The sequence below is a fragment of the Mycteria americana genome, chromosome 3, assembly GCF_035582795.1.
Source record: "Mycteria americana isolate JAX WOST 10 ecotype Jacksonville Zoo and Gardens chromosome 3, USCA_MyAme_1.0, whole genome shotgun sequence".
Classification (NCBI taxonomy): domain Eukaryota; kingdom Metazoa; phylum Chordata; class Aves; order Ciconiiformes; family Ciconiidae; genus Mycteria; species Mycteria americana.
This window is the reverse complement of record NC_134367.1, coordinates 1318898-1334765: the sequence shown is the minus strand read 5'-3', so window position 1 is coordinate 1334765 and position 15868 is coordinate 1318898. Positions and strand designations below refer to the sequence as shown.

Here is a 15868-nt window from a genome sequence, read left to right as displayed (position 1 = left end):
TAAGCACAGGGACTTGCATTTTCATTTCGCGGCCGGGCTGACTTGCCACCGTCAGGCCTGCACCCACAAGGTGCTAGACATGGTCTGGGTGCTCCAGATCCACCACCCGCCTCTCCAAAATGCTCCAAATCAAAGGGCAGTCAGAGGAGCTGAGGGCAGCCTCGGGGGAGGCAATGCCCAGGGATTCACCAGTGCACGGGACAGCGCGTTTGTAAAACAAAGATGGGGGGAAAAATAAGTCTGTAAAACTCGTGGCTGGGTGCCACAAGTGGGTTTGAGTGGTTTTCCATGCACTGGGGTAAAACCAGGAGGAGACGGAGGGTGAGCGGGCAGACCGGCAGAGCATAGGTCATGGGCTGGGGAACATGGTGCAGAAGTTTGTTCATAGCCTGGGGATCTGGCTGCCCATTCCTTGTCCTCTTAGTGGGTTTTTTTTTTTGCGGGGGGTGGATTTTGGACAGCTTCCAGAGCAGGGTGCCCTCCTTTAATCTGAGGCATATCGTCATGGCTGGGTAGTCTGTGCAGAAAGGATAGAAAGAGTGTGATCCCATCCCCATGGTGAGCCATGGCTCGGTTTGTACCCGGGATCTGCCAGACTTTCTCCAGTGATGGAGAGCCGAGACGAGGGCTGTTGATTTAGGTAGGTAACCTCTAAGCATCTAAGTCAGGCAGAGGAATCCCAACACTGATTCTTAAGCCCCAAACTGAGAGCATCTGCTCTGGATTCTGTCCTAAACGATTTAGCCAAATCCAGGGGATCTACAGCAGAATTCAGATCTGAGCCCCTTTCCGAAGCCCAGCCCCAAGAAACCAGGGACTACACCATGAAGGGATCACTTCTGATGGCAGAAAACGGTACCCCGTATTGCATTCCCCAGGATTTTAGGCAAAACTCCAAGTGCTTTAAGCAAATTGCATGAGTGGCTCTAGACAGGTGGGTGCCTCTGGACCTGGAGGTGTGCAAGCACGTGTGCAGGAGAAAAGGAGGCTGGAGAAGAGGAGGCTGAGGGGAGACCTCATCGCTCTCTACAACTGCCTGAAAGGAGGGTGTAGAGAGGTGGGGTCGGTCTCTTCTCCCAGGTAACAAGTGACAGGACGAGAGGAAATGGCCTCAAGTTGCGCCAGGGGAGGGTTAGACTGGATATTGGGAAATTTTACTTCACCGAAAGGGTTGTCCAGCACTGGAACAGGCTGCCCAGGGCAGTGGTGGAGTCCCCATCCCTGGAGGTATCTAAAAGCCGTTTGGATGAGGTGCTCAGGGACATGGTGTAGTGGTGGGCTGGGCAGTGTTAGGTTTACGGTTGGACTCGATGATCTTAAAGAGCTTTTCCAACCTATGCGGTTCTGTGATTCTGTGATTCTGCGATTCTGTGTGCAAGGAGTGCTCCCAGCACGATACGGCACGTCGCAGAGCCCAGCAGATGGGAGCGTGCTCCTCCGTGCCCCACATCGCTTGCCGGCCCCCCGGGGTTTGCTGCAGCAGCAACAGATGGGCTGCGGTGTGAACATCCCCGGACAAGCTTCTTGGTGCGGAAAGCTGTCAGCAAGGCTGCTCAGCGGGGATCCTGGAAGCCTTTCTAGGCCACCACACTTGCCAAATTCGTTATTTTGCTGGCTGACAAACCTCTAACGGAGGTGGGGGTGCCTACACATGGTTATTTCTGTACCTTATCTTGGTAGCCACACTTGAGCTCTGGGACCTGCTCATTAGAGAGGACTGAACTGTAGAGCAGGACTTCCCTGTGCTTGGTGCTGTACGCACCCAAAGAGCAAGAGACAGCCTCTGTTCTCCACCCTATAGCCCAAGGATGGGGACCAGAGACTTACCAAAATGATTTTGTGACAGAGGCAGGGATGCCTGCTCATTCCGGTTCCTCCCCCAAATTTGGTCTGTGGGCAAGCAGAGAATGGGATTTCTGAGGAAGAAAAAAAAAAAACCTAGCTGTGTCCAGGAACTGAGCTCTGCTGGGGCTTCAGGGGGTGCTTCCAGACTTCTTCAAACTCCCAGTCCATGTCAGATGTGTGTGAGCAGAAAAGAGCCTGTGCCTGGACCATGGTTTATTCTTCTATGGAGATAGCGGAGGGGTTTGGGTTTGTCTGTATTGGCCAAGGCTCTGGACAGAGGGATCAAAGCTGAGGGTCTGTTGAGGTGCTGAGGATGGATAGACATCAGGTATCAGGAAGGACCAGGAGGATCCTTTCAGTACTCAAAGGGGGCTCGTAAGAAAGATGGGGACAGACTTTTTAGCAGGGCCTGTAGCAACAGGACAAGGGGTGATGGTTTTAAACTAAGAGAGGGGAGACTCAGACTAGAGATAAGGAAGAAATGTTTTACGCTGTGGGTGGTGAGACACTGGCCCAGGTTGCCCGTAGAGGTGGTAGATGCCCCATCCCTGGAAACATTCCAGGTCAGGTTGGCCGGGGCTCTGAGCAACCTGCTCTGGTTGAAGATGTCCCTGCTCGTGGCAGGGGGTTGGACTGGATGGCCTTCAAAGGTCCCTTCCCACCCAAACCATCCTGTGATTGTGTGATTCTATGATCCAGGCAGAAATCATGTCCCCTGCGCTTGGGCTTTCTGTCTCCATCTCAGAAGCAACCAGAAGTCCTGACCTTGGCAGAGCAGCTTATCCCACAGTAAACTACCACTGCTGTTAAAAGTGAAGAGTTTCCCTTGAGAAGGTCTAAGCTCTGATCTCTTTGGCCATCTCTGGGCAGACCCTGGGAACGCCGCCTTCTGCTGCGAGGCAGGATGGGGAGTCCTCTGCCCAGCTGAGGCTGCAGATAATAGATGGGACCCGTTTAACATCCACAATATTGTGGGAGGTTGGAGGGCTGCTGCTGTACTCGTGACATGGTGGACTCTGTCCCCTTCACCAGTGTGTCTGAGGGCCATGGTGGAGAGGAGAGGAGAGGAGAGGAGAGGAGAGGAGAGGAGAGGAGAGGACCGAGGACAGGAGCACAGGGCTGATGAATCTCCCCCTGCACGTGTTGAGAAGCCCTGAACAGTCAGGATATGACAACTTCTCAGGCCAGAGAGGTATGGTGACGGCAGGAGGGAACAGGCAGCTCATAATTAATCTTGGGATTGCTGGTTTCATTTATTAACCTAGCTTGTACCGGCTAATGGAGCATCAAAGCAGTGGGAAGGAGCGAGCAGAGAGCAGCACACATGCTGTAAGTGGAAGGGATGAGTTACATCCCCGCGATGGAGAACCCAAAGTAAATGCGGCTGCAGAATGAGGAGTGAGGCTGGACCATAAGCAAAATGCCATCACTATCATGGGGCCATTTCCAGTTTTATATTTCAGGATTTTTTTCATTTTGCTTCCTTGACTCACTGCAGAAAACATAAAAGGGGGAAAAAAATAGCTTAAAAATGAGTGTTGGCATATTTCTGAAAAGTCACTAATTTCTTCCTGTGAAATTGCTTGATAAGCACTTTCCTTTCAAGACTTTGAATGCGGTCCTGCCGCTCCTGTAAGCCGTGAAGGGCTCAACCCCGCTGCCTCCGCATCTGGGGCGTCACGCTCCCATCCCGCGATGCACCCAGAGCAGCTTGGCAATGGGGTGTGCTCGGCTTTGGGAGGTCACTGGAGACCTGCGGCTTGGAAAACTGAAGGCAGCTCAGGTGGTTTAGCCTGGCATGGCTTGGGAAGCAAAAAAACCACAAATGAAAGTGATTTTTATAGATATACATACATACATATAGGCATATATACATTTATTTTTATATATAGATATGTATACATGTAAAACATGTGCATATATAATATATATACATTTATACAATGTGTATTAATATTCATACTATATATATAAAAAATATTTGGCACCAAGACACATTCTTCATGAGACCCCTGTAAAACAGCCCTGTCTGCCTTTTTGCTGGGAAAACGTTAAGCTAGTTAGCCTTTTTTCATGGTCATCTGGCTAGTTAGGCTAGTTAGCCTTTTTCCATGGTCATCTGGCTAGTTAGGCTAGTTAGCCTTTTTCCATGGTCATCTCAGCTCCATTCCCATCGTCTCTGCAGCAGCTCCCTGAAACAACCCTGACATCTCCCTCCTGTCATTTCTCCGCAGACCTTCCGCTGGCCGGTGGCAAGCAATATCGATGGGAATGAGATCCTGGAGATCCAGGTGTTCAACTACAGCAAAGTCTTCACCAACAGGTGAGAGCGTGGTCTGTCCTGCTCTCCCACCGACCCCCTGGGTCGTCTCTGGTGGGAAGAGGGAGCTCCTGCTTGAGCTGGAGCCACATCCCTGTTTGGTGTGGAGACAGGAGGGTGAGGAAGACGTTGGTGATGTCTCCTGGGAAGGGCAAGGAAGCTCAGATGCAATGGGTACGGCTCGGTGAGTGAGGTTGCTAACCACCAGCAACTAGATGGTGGTCAGTGCCACGTCTATGCCATGGTTTTCCCACGGTGCTGCCATTCGGCTCAATACAATTTGCGTGTGTTTAAGAGAAACTGAAATTTTTCAGTTAATTATCAAGATGGAAGTTGATACCTAAATGTAGTTCCCCAGCTTTTACAAATCCTGCAAGTGTTTATGTGTCTTACTCTTGTAATTTTTTCTCCCATAGATACTATGCTGGTTGCCAGGACTTATGTTTTATGTGCAATGCTATGAACAGTTTTTAACGTTTCTAAGTTTTGCCCCCGCATTAATAACGAACACAAGAGAAGGAAAGTTTGCCTGTCCCTTCTGTCAGCCTTAGCGTGTTTCATACATTTCACCATGCCGTCATCGTAAAAATACGGGAGCATTGCAAAAAAATGTGAGTGGCATACATGCATTGTCCTACACATTTACACTGACGTGAAAGAGGGGAAAGGAAAAAGAGAGCCAAGGAAGGGCTCTTGCTTGCGGCTGGACGTTGCACTAACATTTTTGCACTGAAATCCAGTGTCTTCCCCCGCTGGAGCTCAGCAGAGTCTCCTGAACATCTCCCAGGCACATGTTCATGGAAAAGCTTGCTTCAGAGCCACAAAAACGAGGAGACAGACAGATGGCATGCAGGGCAGGCATGCTAAATATACATGATTAAAAAAAAAAAAAAAAAACACAAAAAAAACTGCAAACGAACCAAAAAACCCAAACAACAAACTGAGAAATGTCTACCTTCGTCTTGCTTTTAAGTAGGAGCTTGAGTAACAAGGAGAGTTGAAAAAACTTGTTTTATTCAGTTGCTGTGTGGGAGAAAGGCAAGGAGCCCGCAGAGGGTCCCAGCCCAGGTGGATGAGTTGGGTGGGGAATGGATGGCAGATACAGGCAGAAGAGTGGTCCAGGGCTTGTGGGGAGATGTCAGCTCTGCCACAGGAGCCATAAATAGTACAAGTCTGTTTGAGCTGTGTCCTATAGGCACCTTCATTGAGATAGTGCAGTTGTGGTGGTCACTAAGTTCATGAGTGATGGGCACGTGGAATAGGAGATCCAAATCGTTTCTGCAGCCCTGAACTGTCCCAGGGTCCATGAGAAGGGACTCCTTAGGGGCTGTGGGCAGCAGACAGGCAGTGGGAGCCCGAGATGGACAGATGCAGACCTGGAGATCTACCTCCTTCTCCAGCCACCATCAGCTCCAGCCTCTGGAACCTGCTCTTCATGTTGCATCCATGACAGCAGTGTTTGTTCTTGGACTGGATGCTCCTTCAATGCCTTCCTTCACTTTCTACTCCCCTGGTGTGAGCAAGCAGCCTGGATACTGCCATGCATTTGCACAGGCTTAGTGCAGCCAGCAGCTGGACAATGTGAAGGGACAGAGCATCCCTCCATCCATGATGACTTGGAGCTTCGTATCTTCATTACCCAGCAGAAGGGAATGAAAACACGCCAACTGAATCAGCTGCTTTTGCCCTAACAAACTGCATGGCAGGAGGTACCCAATTTACCTCCTGGACAGCAATTCTGCATGCGGTGCACACAAAGAAGCAATCCCTTCTCTCTCTATCTGTCTTAAAAACTGAAAAAAAAAAAAAAATCCACTTGAAAGATGCAATAAAAAGCACAACGTGGTGTTTCTGTGTCTGGAAATGAAGAACCGTCACTGTTCCTCCATGGAACAGGGAACTGGAAAGGCCAGGGCATATCAGCAGGTTGCACTGATTAGAGGCTGAGAAAGTCATCACTCAGGGAATTCCTTCCACTTTCAAGGTGACCAAAGTCTCTTAGAAATTTCCAAATACCCAACACAAAGTAAAATATCCAGCTAGTTCAGCCAAATCGCTTGAAGTGCCTTTTTTCCATTGGTGAGCTGTACGTGAAAAGAGGTTGGCTGTATCAGCTAGCCAAGAGCCACTTCTGCTTCCAGGATGACCTTCTCTTTTATCATTTTCATCACTTTGGACGTTTTCCTCAGTTTGTCTTTGACTCGTGAGGGCCTGGGCTGGCTCAGAGGAGCACACACTGATCAGCCGTACCTCTGAGCGGCAATTGCTGATGCTGCGGGGGAGCAGGCTGCAGCCCTGTCCCAGCGTCCTGGCTGGGCTCGCGCTGCCCAAGATGAAGCCTGCATCTCTTTATCTTCCGCTGCGATCTCAGCTAGCTCAACTGATGCCTGCATGCTGCAACCCCGTCTTCAACATGAACTGAGCCGTGCCATTAACTTTATTCCTCGCCATTAAGGGATGGCCAGATCTGCAGGAGCAGGAATCTGGTTCCAGCGCCCCATGAGAATTGTCTTCTTCCATCAATTTAGACCCCCTTGGTACAAAAAAACCTCCACATGCTGTGGTTCTTGTCCCAGGGACCCAGGAGTCTGAGCGGAGGCAGCTGGGCTCCCCCATCGTGCTGTCTACAGCAGATGAAACCAGGAGCATCTCTGCCCATTGCTGGGCAGGTATTTTCTGCCCTCGAAAGCTCTTGCACATCTGCAGTCAAATCACCTCTCAGTCTTGTTTTTGAGAAGGCCGGTCTTGGCACCTCTTATCGCGCAGCGGTTTTTACCATCTCAAATCATCTTTGCAGCTCTTTATCCCACTGATGTTCAACTTTCAGCGTCCTCCCTCTAACGTAGAGGCGCAGGCTGGATGCATCTACTTCTGCCCAGCATCTCCCCAGCCCTGCAGACTGAGAACGAAACACATCTCTCTTCTCCCCCATCCCTCCTCCGTTCGTGCAGTTATGGATTAATTGGTTGTTTATTCACCATGCTGGGCTGCTGCTGCACTGCACTGCCCGGAGATGTTGCATTCATGGAAGCGGGGTCCACTTTCTCCCAGCCTGAGGTGCAGATGCCGCTTCTTGGAAGTGTTTTTGGCACACGAGTGCCCTGTTTGTTTGGCTCAGGCACATCCCAAGGTCCCGGCTGCTCTGCGTGGCTGCCTCCACTCTCTCCTGGTTGACTGCTCCGTCAGTCTTCACATCATTTGAAAATTTGATTGTAAGTTATTTTTACATCCCAGTCACTGATGTAGTAGTCATGGGCTTAATAGCAAAATTGCGCCGTAGCACTGTCATTCAAAGATGATTCTCAGCTGATGTCCTATTTTTAGAGTTTCTCCATTAATCTGCTGCTCTGAGTGTGCAGCACTGATAGCAGGCAGCGTTAAACCAAACATTTTGTAAGAACCTGCTCCTTTCATGCAGTTACCAAACAAACCGACTCCAAAGAAGCAAACCAAGCTTGTTTTGACAGGCTCTATCTCCTCATAAACCTACCTTGAATGTCATTGATTACACTCCAGTTTTTAATTGCTTATTCATTGAAGCCTGTACAAGCTTTCCTATTCTTTTCCTAGGGTGGCTGCCAGGTCAGCCCAGCTCTCCCCATTCACCCTGAATGAACTCTTTGCTGTGCTGGCATATCTGTATTATTCCAACTTCATTAAAAATTGTTATCAGTGGATCAGAGGATGCTGGTTCTTTTGTGATGATTACCCACGAACTACCCCTGGCCTGCAACAACCAACAGAAATATTTATCCAGCATATTCGCCTACTTTGCATCGTTACGGGCTGGAACAGGAGCTGCTGCTCCTGTTTCTGGGATGCGTTTGCCTTGATATCGTAGAATCACAGAACGGTTTGGGTGGGAAGGGACCGTTAAAGGCCATCCAGTCCAGCGCCCTGCCACGAGCAGGGACATCTTCAACCAGAGCAGGTTGCTCAGAGCCCCGGCCAACCTGACCTGGAATGTTTCCAGGGATGGGGCATCGACCACCTCTTGGGGCAACCTGGGCCAGTGTCTCACCACCCACAGCGTAAAACATTTCTTTCTTACCTCTAGTCTGAATCTCCCCTCTCTTAGTTTAAAACCATCACCCCTTGTCCTATTGCTTCAGGCCCTGCTAAAAAGTCTGTCCCCATCTTTCTTGCGAGCCCCCTTTAAGTATTGAAATGCAGAGCTCGTCCTCCCCAGCAGCCGGACCCTGGTTAGAGTCTCCTCCTGCCCCGCGGTGGGTCGACCAGCCCTGCTTCCGAGCAGCATCGGATCAGCTGCCCGGGACAGCGGTGGAGTGTTCAGCACAGCGGTGGAGTATCCAGCACCTCCCTGCAGAGGTTTTCCAGAGTTTAATTACCTGTTCTGTCTCTCTCTACTCAATTAAAAAACCCTTCAGGTTAGAAACGGTTTCCTCATGCTGGCATTTACGGACAGTGGTAAAACGAACCCCAAAGCATGTCTGCGGCAGTGTGCATTCGGTCTGTCCCTCAGCAATTAAGAGAGACCCAGCACAATGTGCTCTCCTTGCTGCCCACCTTTGCTTTGGGCCACCGGAACAGCTCATCCCTGCAGCCCAGCCCAGGAAAGGAGCCGGGATCAGAGAGCCCCTTCAGCAAACACAAAACAAGACATCTCCCCTGCCTTTCCCTTGACAGTATCCCAAAAGGGGCTTCATCTCCTCTCACTGCCTTGTAGGTGTCCATGGGGAGTTAGGGCTCAGCTGAGGTGCCCGCACAGATCTCCCGTGCCCTTTGAGTATCCAGCTTCTGGAAGGACCCACGTCTCCTCAGATCCAAAGTTGCATCTGCCAGCCCCGTGTTTGTCTCGGACATCCCAGGACATCTGCGTGGGGACAGGTACTTATGTTTAGGTGATGGAGCTGAACCCCCAATGGCTGGAGAGGGGTCTGGGAGAGCCAGGAGCAGCAAAGCGTGCCCTGCCCCAGGGCGACGTGCTTTGGGGACAAGGAACTGAGAACTGGCTGTGGCTGAAAGATGGGCTGAAAAGGCTGAAGTTCTCTGAAGCAGAAGACAACCAGGAACCCAAAAGAGGCAATGACAGGAGAGCCTTAGTCCAACCCTATAAGCTGCCTACTGATGGAGGAAGACGGAGGTCTGACATTTCAGACCTGAGCATCCGTGGCAGGAATCAGCCTGCAGAATAGACTACTCCAAGTCATAAATATAAAGGGATTATCCAGGGATTTCTCTTCAGACTCACAGCGTTTCTCCTGCTGGTTAAGAAATGTCTACACCAGGATATTAGTGCCAAAGGCCCAACCAATGAACCTGGCCCCATCCCACCCCGGGCAGCTGGTGCTGAGCACCTCCCTCAAGGGGATGCAGGGAATCTGTGGTACAAAAAAAAAAATTAAAGCCCGGGGTCACAAGCCAGTGCTGTAACTACAGCCCATCCTTCTTGCACAGAAATGAGTTGTAGGAGGAGGACAGACAGGCATAGATCTTGGACAGGAGGGAGAGGAGTGGGGAGAAGCAGAGCCCTGGCAGTGGGGTTTGGAAAAGTGAGCCGTGGTCTCCGTGAATAATTCACACGCAGCTGATTAGCACTATTTATCAAAGCCCCAGATAAAGGCATGACACCTGATGCAGGTCCACCCTGAATAATGGAGGGGGCCGGTGCCGAGAGGTGGCTGCGTGGCTCATTGAGTTGCTTTTGTTTCCTGCCTCAGTGGCCATCAGCATGCAGCTAATTAGCAGGTAAGATAATCCCTTCCTGGCCTGGCCAGGTGCCGCAGCCTCCTTACAGCAGCTGGTTGCATGCTGGCTCCTCGGAGGGGATGTGGACTCCGGTGGGTCTCGGCTCTGGGACAGTGGCTGTGCCCAAAGAAAGGGGCAGAGCATGGAGGTGGGGAGATAGTTCATGAGGACAGCTCAAATGGGCCAGACCAGCGGTGCCACCAGCCCAGAAACCTGTCTCCAGCCCCTGACCAGGCAGGGCATCCCCAGGCTGGGAAACTCTGCTCTCCAGCCAAGACCCATCCAAAGCACCCCAGGGATGCCCTGTCCCAGTGCTGGTGGATGAGGGGCAGTTCCACATCCTGCCTGTGGTTAATTTACTAGTGTAGATGCAGACTGAAAATGCTCCACACAAGAGAAGGACCAATAATCATGGGTCCTACACATCCATCCTGCAGATACGGGATGCTTCATCTGATGCCACGTATCCCATCCTGGAAAGCAGGTGGTGAAACCAAGTAACTGCTGCATGGTGGGGTGACCTGGGTAGAAACCGAGTTCCTACTGGAACTTAGTTCATCTTTGTCCTTTCTCTTCTGGTCCCCTGGGGAGACCTACAAAATACCTTCAAGATGGGTGAAAATTCGTAGCATGTGGTCCCACAGTGAAGGGCCCTGGGAGACGGGTGCGTGATGTGAGGTCCCAGATGTGGATTTGAGTGTGTCTGCGCAGGAGAAGACACTGTGGGACACATATGAGTGATGCGGGGTGGAGGACCGTATGCACAAGAGAAGCAGAGATGCAAGAAGCAAGTGGAGGCAGCAACCAGGGCAGCACACTGTGCTGCCGAGACGTCGGAGAGGACGGCTATGTGGTCCAGTGGCCACAGAGCATCATCCCTGCAGCAGGAGGTCTGGTCCCTGCTGCTGCTCCCATTCCTGACCTGCTGGGACAGCCTGGACAAGCCTCTTCTGGGCCACATGTTTTCCTTGTGCATAAAACAAGGACAATACCAGTCAACAACCACATCCCTTAAGGATGAGGAAGGCTGCGCAAAAACTAAGAGCTTTTGCTTTGAGGTGGTTTGTGTTCCTCTGTGTCACTGTTTTCCTCTCCGGGGCGAGAAGCAGTAACTGGATCTGGCCAAAGGCCGAAAGCCACGTTACGAACCCGTCGGCTCCCCACCGGCCTGACGGGCGATGCAGGGGTGGGGGCACAGATAACATCCCCCTGCAGAAAACCGATACCCACCGAGAAGAGGCGGGAGCTGGCTCTCCTTACCTGACAGAGAGACAAAGAGACTAATACCAAAGGCTTTTAATACAGCACTGTGCTCTCCGGGATAAAAATAGAGCTTTGTTTTGTCCTTTGTACTCCGGCTTCTCCAGCAATTAAGATCTTTGCAGAATTCAAGTCTTTTGTATGAAACTGCCTCCAACTTGCAGGAACCGGAGCGCTCACTATTTCATCCGCAGAAAACAATCCGCTGCAGAATCACTGTAGAAAGCGTATAATGGAAAAAATTTATTAACCCTGGTGCAGTAGGTTTCCCTTCTTGTCTGAGTGCCCTCCCCGCGCAGAGCAGCACTCAGACTCTGGGCAGGTAGGGAGTTGCAAGAGCTGTGTTTTGCAAACCAGAACGCTCCATGGCTTCCTTGAGACGGTGCTTGGACCGCAGCTGGGCAAGCCCTTCTGCTGCCCAGCTTGCTTAAACATCGCCGAGGTCTGAGCTGCAGCCCTTGGAGCATCGCCAGTGATGCAGGAGATTGAGTTGTCCCCAGTTTCTTCCCTCTCGGTGTGGAAGATCCACATGCCCATACCACAGCTCATACCCTGAGGTTGCATCCAGGTGTCTGCATCTGACTCACCAGACCACTGGATGAGCGATGCCTCCGGTGCATCCAACCATCAAGATGTTATTTTTGTCTAGAGAATTGCTAAAAGGCAGAAAACAATTAAATCTCTTTGAATGCAACTAAATGTGCTTGTAATCCAGACAAAATGTTTACATTAGATCGCGACACGCCGGCCTCATGCTTGGTTTGCCTTTGGCTTGGTCCAAACCAACTCTTTAGAGGCCCTTCCTAATTTCACCAGTAAGACAAAAAAATTCATATGGGAAGATCTTATGGGATTTGGGGGCCACCTGCACAACTTAGGGTCTATGTTTGTCATTTTCATATGTGATTCAGATCCCCAGATCCCCTCCCCTTATGTGAAGTCCAGACCAGGCAGGTCTCTTGGAGGGAATCTTTCGCCTGTCTTAGTAGTTGGGAGCAATCCAGTAACCTTGATTATCCAAACTTCAGTAAAACAAGTTTTTCCACTAATCCTTTCAGCACTGGGAACACAGAAAGTTGCTTTCCAATGCTGTTATAGGCTGTCTTTGCAACAAGCTGTTGGTTGTAAGAGTCCTTTGATTTTGTCTTATTAACTGTGCAGGAGCACAAAGGATCCAACACAACAGAAAAAAGTTCTGGAACAGCTTTTATATGCAGAACTATAAATTAAATTAGTCCTCTTCAATTCAAAAGAGGGTGTAATGAATAGCCACAAGGTTAAACTGGAGAGGAAGCAGTTATTCATCATCTGTTTCAATAGAAAAACTTGGAAGACATGAAAACGAAGATAGCAGGAGCAGGCTGAAGATGAAGTGGGTCTTCAGATGATGCTGGGTGGGCTGTGGAGAGCCCCGCCATGAGATCTGGTGGATACTGGAAGGTTACAGGTTCAAAACTGAATTTGACATCTTCATGGAAGAAAAATCTGCATGAGTTTCTTGAACACAAAGATATCTCCTCTGGCCCCAGGAGTCCTAAGGTGGACATCTTACATAGGCCAGAAGACTCATACTGGGGATGAAAAGATTTGATGATCTGTGGTCCTTCCTGATGTATCTGGGTGATCATTACTAATGGATTTGTCCTCCTGAGAGCCCGGACTCCCCCATCCTCCTGATCCATGGGCTGCACTCTTTCTTTTCATGTTTTTTCTTAAACTAACACTTTTTTTCTTCTCCGTTTCCCATTGCACTTCTTGAGCTGTGGGATTATTCCCCTCAGAAGAAGGTCCTAGTCCAACTTCTTTTCCAGCTGATGCAAAATGGGTATGGTGGGGATCAGTCCAGCGAGCAGGGTCTCCTCTCACATACCCCTCTGCAAAGCAGGGTGGGTGGCAAGTGCTCCAGAGCCTGAGGTTCATAAAGCCCAGCTTATCTTCCCAGCCCTTAGGGCTGGTGTCTGTGCTACACCTACAGCTGCCTGGTCCACAAGCAGATGTACGTGAAACCTTTCTCCTGGACGAAGCCCCTTGCAACGGGATGGCTGCAGCAAGCAAGTCTGAAGTCTCATTAAGCCTTTCTAGCATCAGCTTCCGTAGAAGGTAAAAGATAGATGGACAGAGTGTGCTTGGTAATGACCTGAGAGGACTGATGTCACCAGGGGCAGGAACCTGGAAAGGTAGGAATTTCCATACCATGTCAGAGATGCAAGCTAATCAGCCGAGATGTCTATGGAGATATCAGCTCAGCCTTTCTGCAAGCGATACCATGTCATACAAGTTGTCCAGTTTTGCAGGCAAGGCTGGCACGTGAAAAAAGAGCTGAAACGCTGAGCCCTGTGGAGGAGGGAAGCCACAGAGAGAGGGATGAGTGGAGTCCAGACTTCTCAGGGGCTGCAAATCGTCTTGGCTCGCCAAGAGCCGGAGCAAAGCGTTCAGGGGAGAAGGCAGCTGGGACGGCTGGCTCAGCTCAAGTTGGACGTGGCCAGCAAGTGACGTGGCTTGTGTAGTGCAGGCTGCGCAGAGGAAGAGGTTTGAGCCCTTTCCTTCATTTTTTATTACCTCCTGAGGCAGGCTGGATGTTTGGCTCCTAAGGGAAATGATACTTTGCTTTCAAACTGTTTTCTTTTCGTAACGCTAGAAATTCAGATCCTCTGCCTGGAGGTCTGGAGGAGTTTGTGTTTGGGTGCTTGTGTTTGTGTTTGGGAATTTGCGTTTGGGTCTGGAGGAGTTTGTGTTTGGGTGGAGACCTTGCTTCTCTGGACTGATCCCCACCAAACTCATTTTGCATCACTAGGAAAACACATTTCATGGAGATCTCCGGCAGCAACAGGACAATTCCCACCACCCAGCTTTGCCTGCCAGTAACCTGGGCATGGGGTTTAAGTCCAATAGTCAGCAGAGAAAGACCAGAACCTCCCACAAGCATTTTCTCCCCAACTCAGGTACATCTAAGGCATCTGGGATGGATTTCCCTTGGGCTGGAACAGTCCCTCCACTTGAGCACAGACTGCTCAGGAGCTAATGGTGAACTGCAGGACAGCCACGAGTAGCTGGGATGAGAGGAAGAGCGGGAAATGAGCAATCGTCAGTGCATTTTAAACCCTGATGATTTTGAGCTGCATCAGGGCTTTTTGCCTTTTGGGGTTTTGTTTGGTTTTGTTTAACAGATTTTTGGTCATTGAGCAAAGCCTATTTTGGAGAAAGGGAGTCTTTGAAGATTCCTCAGCTTTATATTTAAGTTTTAAAAGCACACAGAGCATAGGTGGGCTTCCCACAAACCCTAACAAAGGCCAGATCTGATATCCCTGGGCAACTTGGGTATCTGGAAAAGGGAAAAAAGGAAAAGAAGAGAGCACTTCTGTTATTCTTTACACAAAGACACAAATACACCTGATCTGACACCTTTTTTTTTACATCTAGGGTAGCCTTAAAATTATCTCTGGGCAGGATCTTGAGCCCAAAGTCCTCCTTGGAGGCAGCCTGAGGCGTTATTTGGAAGACGTGTAGATGTGGCACGTAGGGACATGGTGTAGTGGTGGACTTGGCAGTGTTAGGTTTACGGTTGGACTCGATGATCTTAAAGGTCTTTTCCAACCTAAACGATTCTGATTCTATGATTCTATGATTCAGGGATAGCCACCTTGGCAGCAAAGGGATAGCCACCTTGGAGCAAAGCCCCGCCAGGCAGGAGGTGGGCATGGAGAAGGCTTGCGCAGCAGAGCCATGCAAAGGGGATCAGTAAGCCTCTGCCCTGGACTTACCACGGTCCAACCCCGGTCACAGCCCAACAGCAGTGTTGCAGACATGACTCGGTTTGTCACGTGGAGGTCGGCTGAGCGTTTCCTCTTTGCCCTGGCACGTCCCATCCCTCTCACCTTGCAGAGTTCACGCGTGCTGAGCGTGATGACTCAAAGCCTCCCCTGCTTCTTCAGACCTGGGTTGGTAAAATGACCCTTCATGGGTTACAGTCATTTCCGCATAGCTTCTAGATTCATGCAACTGAAAACCCAAGCCCTGCGTTGCTTGAAAAGTGGGTTGAAAAAAGTGGGTTTTTTCTAGCCATTGTAGCATTTTCTAGCATTATAATTTCTCTGTCTCCCAGCACATGAGGATGCTGGGACATGCACCAGGGGCGAAGCTGTGGGCAGCTTGCCTCCAGGAAAGGTTTCTTTGCTGTGGGACCTTCTTACTTCACACCAGCAACCCACAGCCGTGGCTGTCCTTTGGCTCTGTGATGCCTTGCAACTAGGCAGGACTGGCTGGGAGATCAGAGATGTGCGAGGGGCCCAAAAATGGGTGATGAGAAACCAGGGAGCTGCTCTGATGAGCAGCTGGGTGGGTCTGTTTGGTCTGTGAATCTCATTGGGGTACGTGGGGGGAGAGGCAATGGCTCTGTGGGAGCTCAGGCTAGAAAAGCAGAAAGTAAACGAGCTGAAAGGGAGTTGCTGTTGGATACTTGGGGGTCTGACGGTACGTTTGGAAGCTGCAGTGCTTGCATTTATGTACAAACCAGTGCTTGGGCAATACTGATAAATGCAAACCGCTTCCTCCCGCAGCTTGTGCGATGAATGCCCTGGAGCCTGGATCAAAATGAAGAGCCTTTTTCACTGTCTAGCCAAATTGCAGCTTCATCTGTAATCATCTGACTCTTTAACTTAAAGCTTCCTAAATCACTTCCCTCCTAATTACCCACTTTGCACCGAGCCTGTGCGGTAGGCAAGTCAGAGCTTACAC

General features: G+C 50.3%; 1 protein-coding gene across 1 annotated transcript in view; it reads left to right on the top strand.

Moving 5' to 3' along the window:
• OTOF (otoferlin) overlaps positions 1–15868 on the top strand; it is a 113363-nt gene that overhangs the window by 15374 nt on the left and 82121 nt on the right. The window contains exon 3 of the mRNA XM_075497212.1: positions 4080–4168. Coding sequence (XP_075353327.1) covers positions 4080–4168 — 89 coding nt within the window. The remainder of the gene's footprint in view (positions 1–4079; positions 4169–15868) is intronic.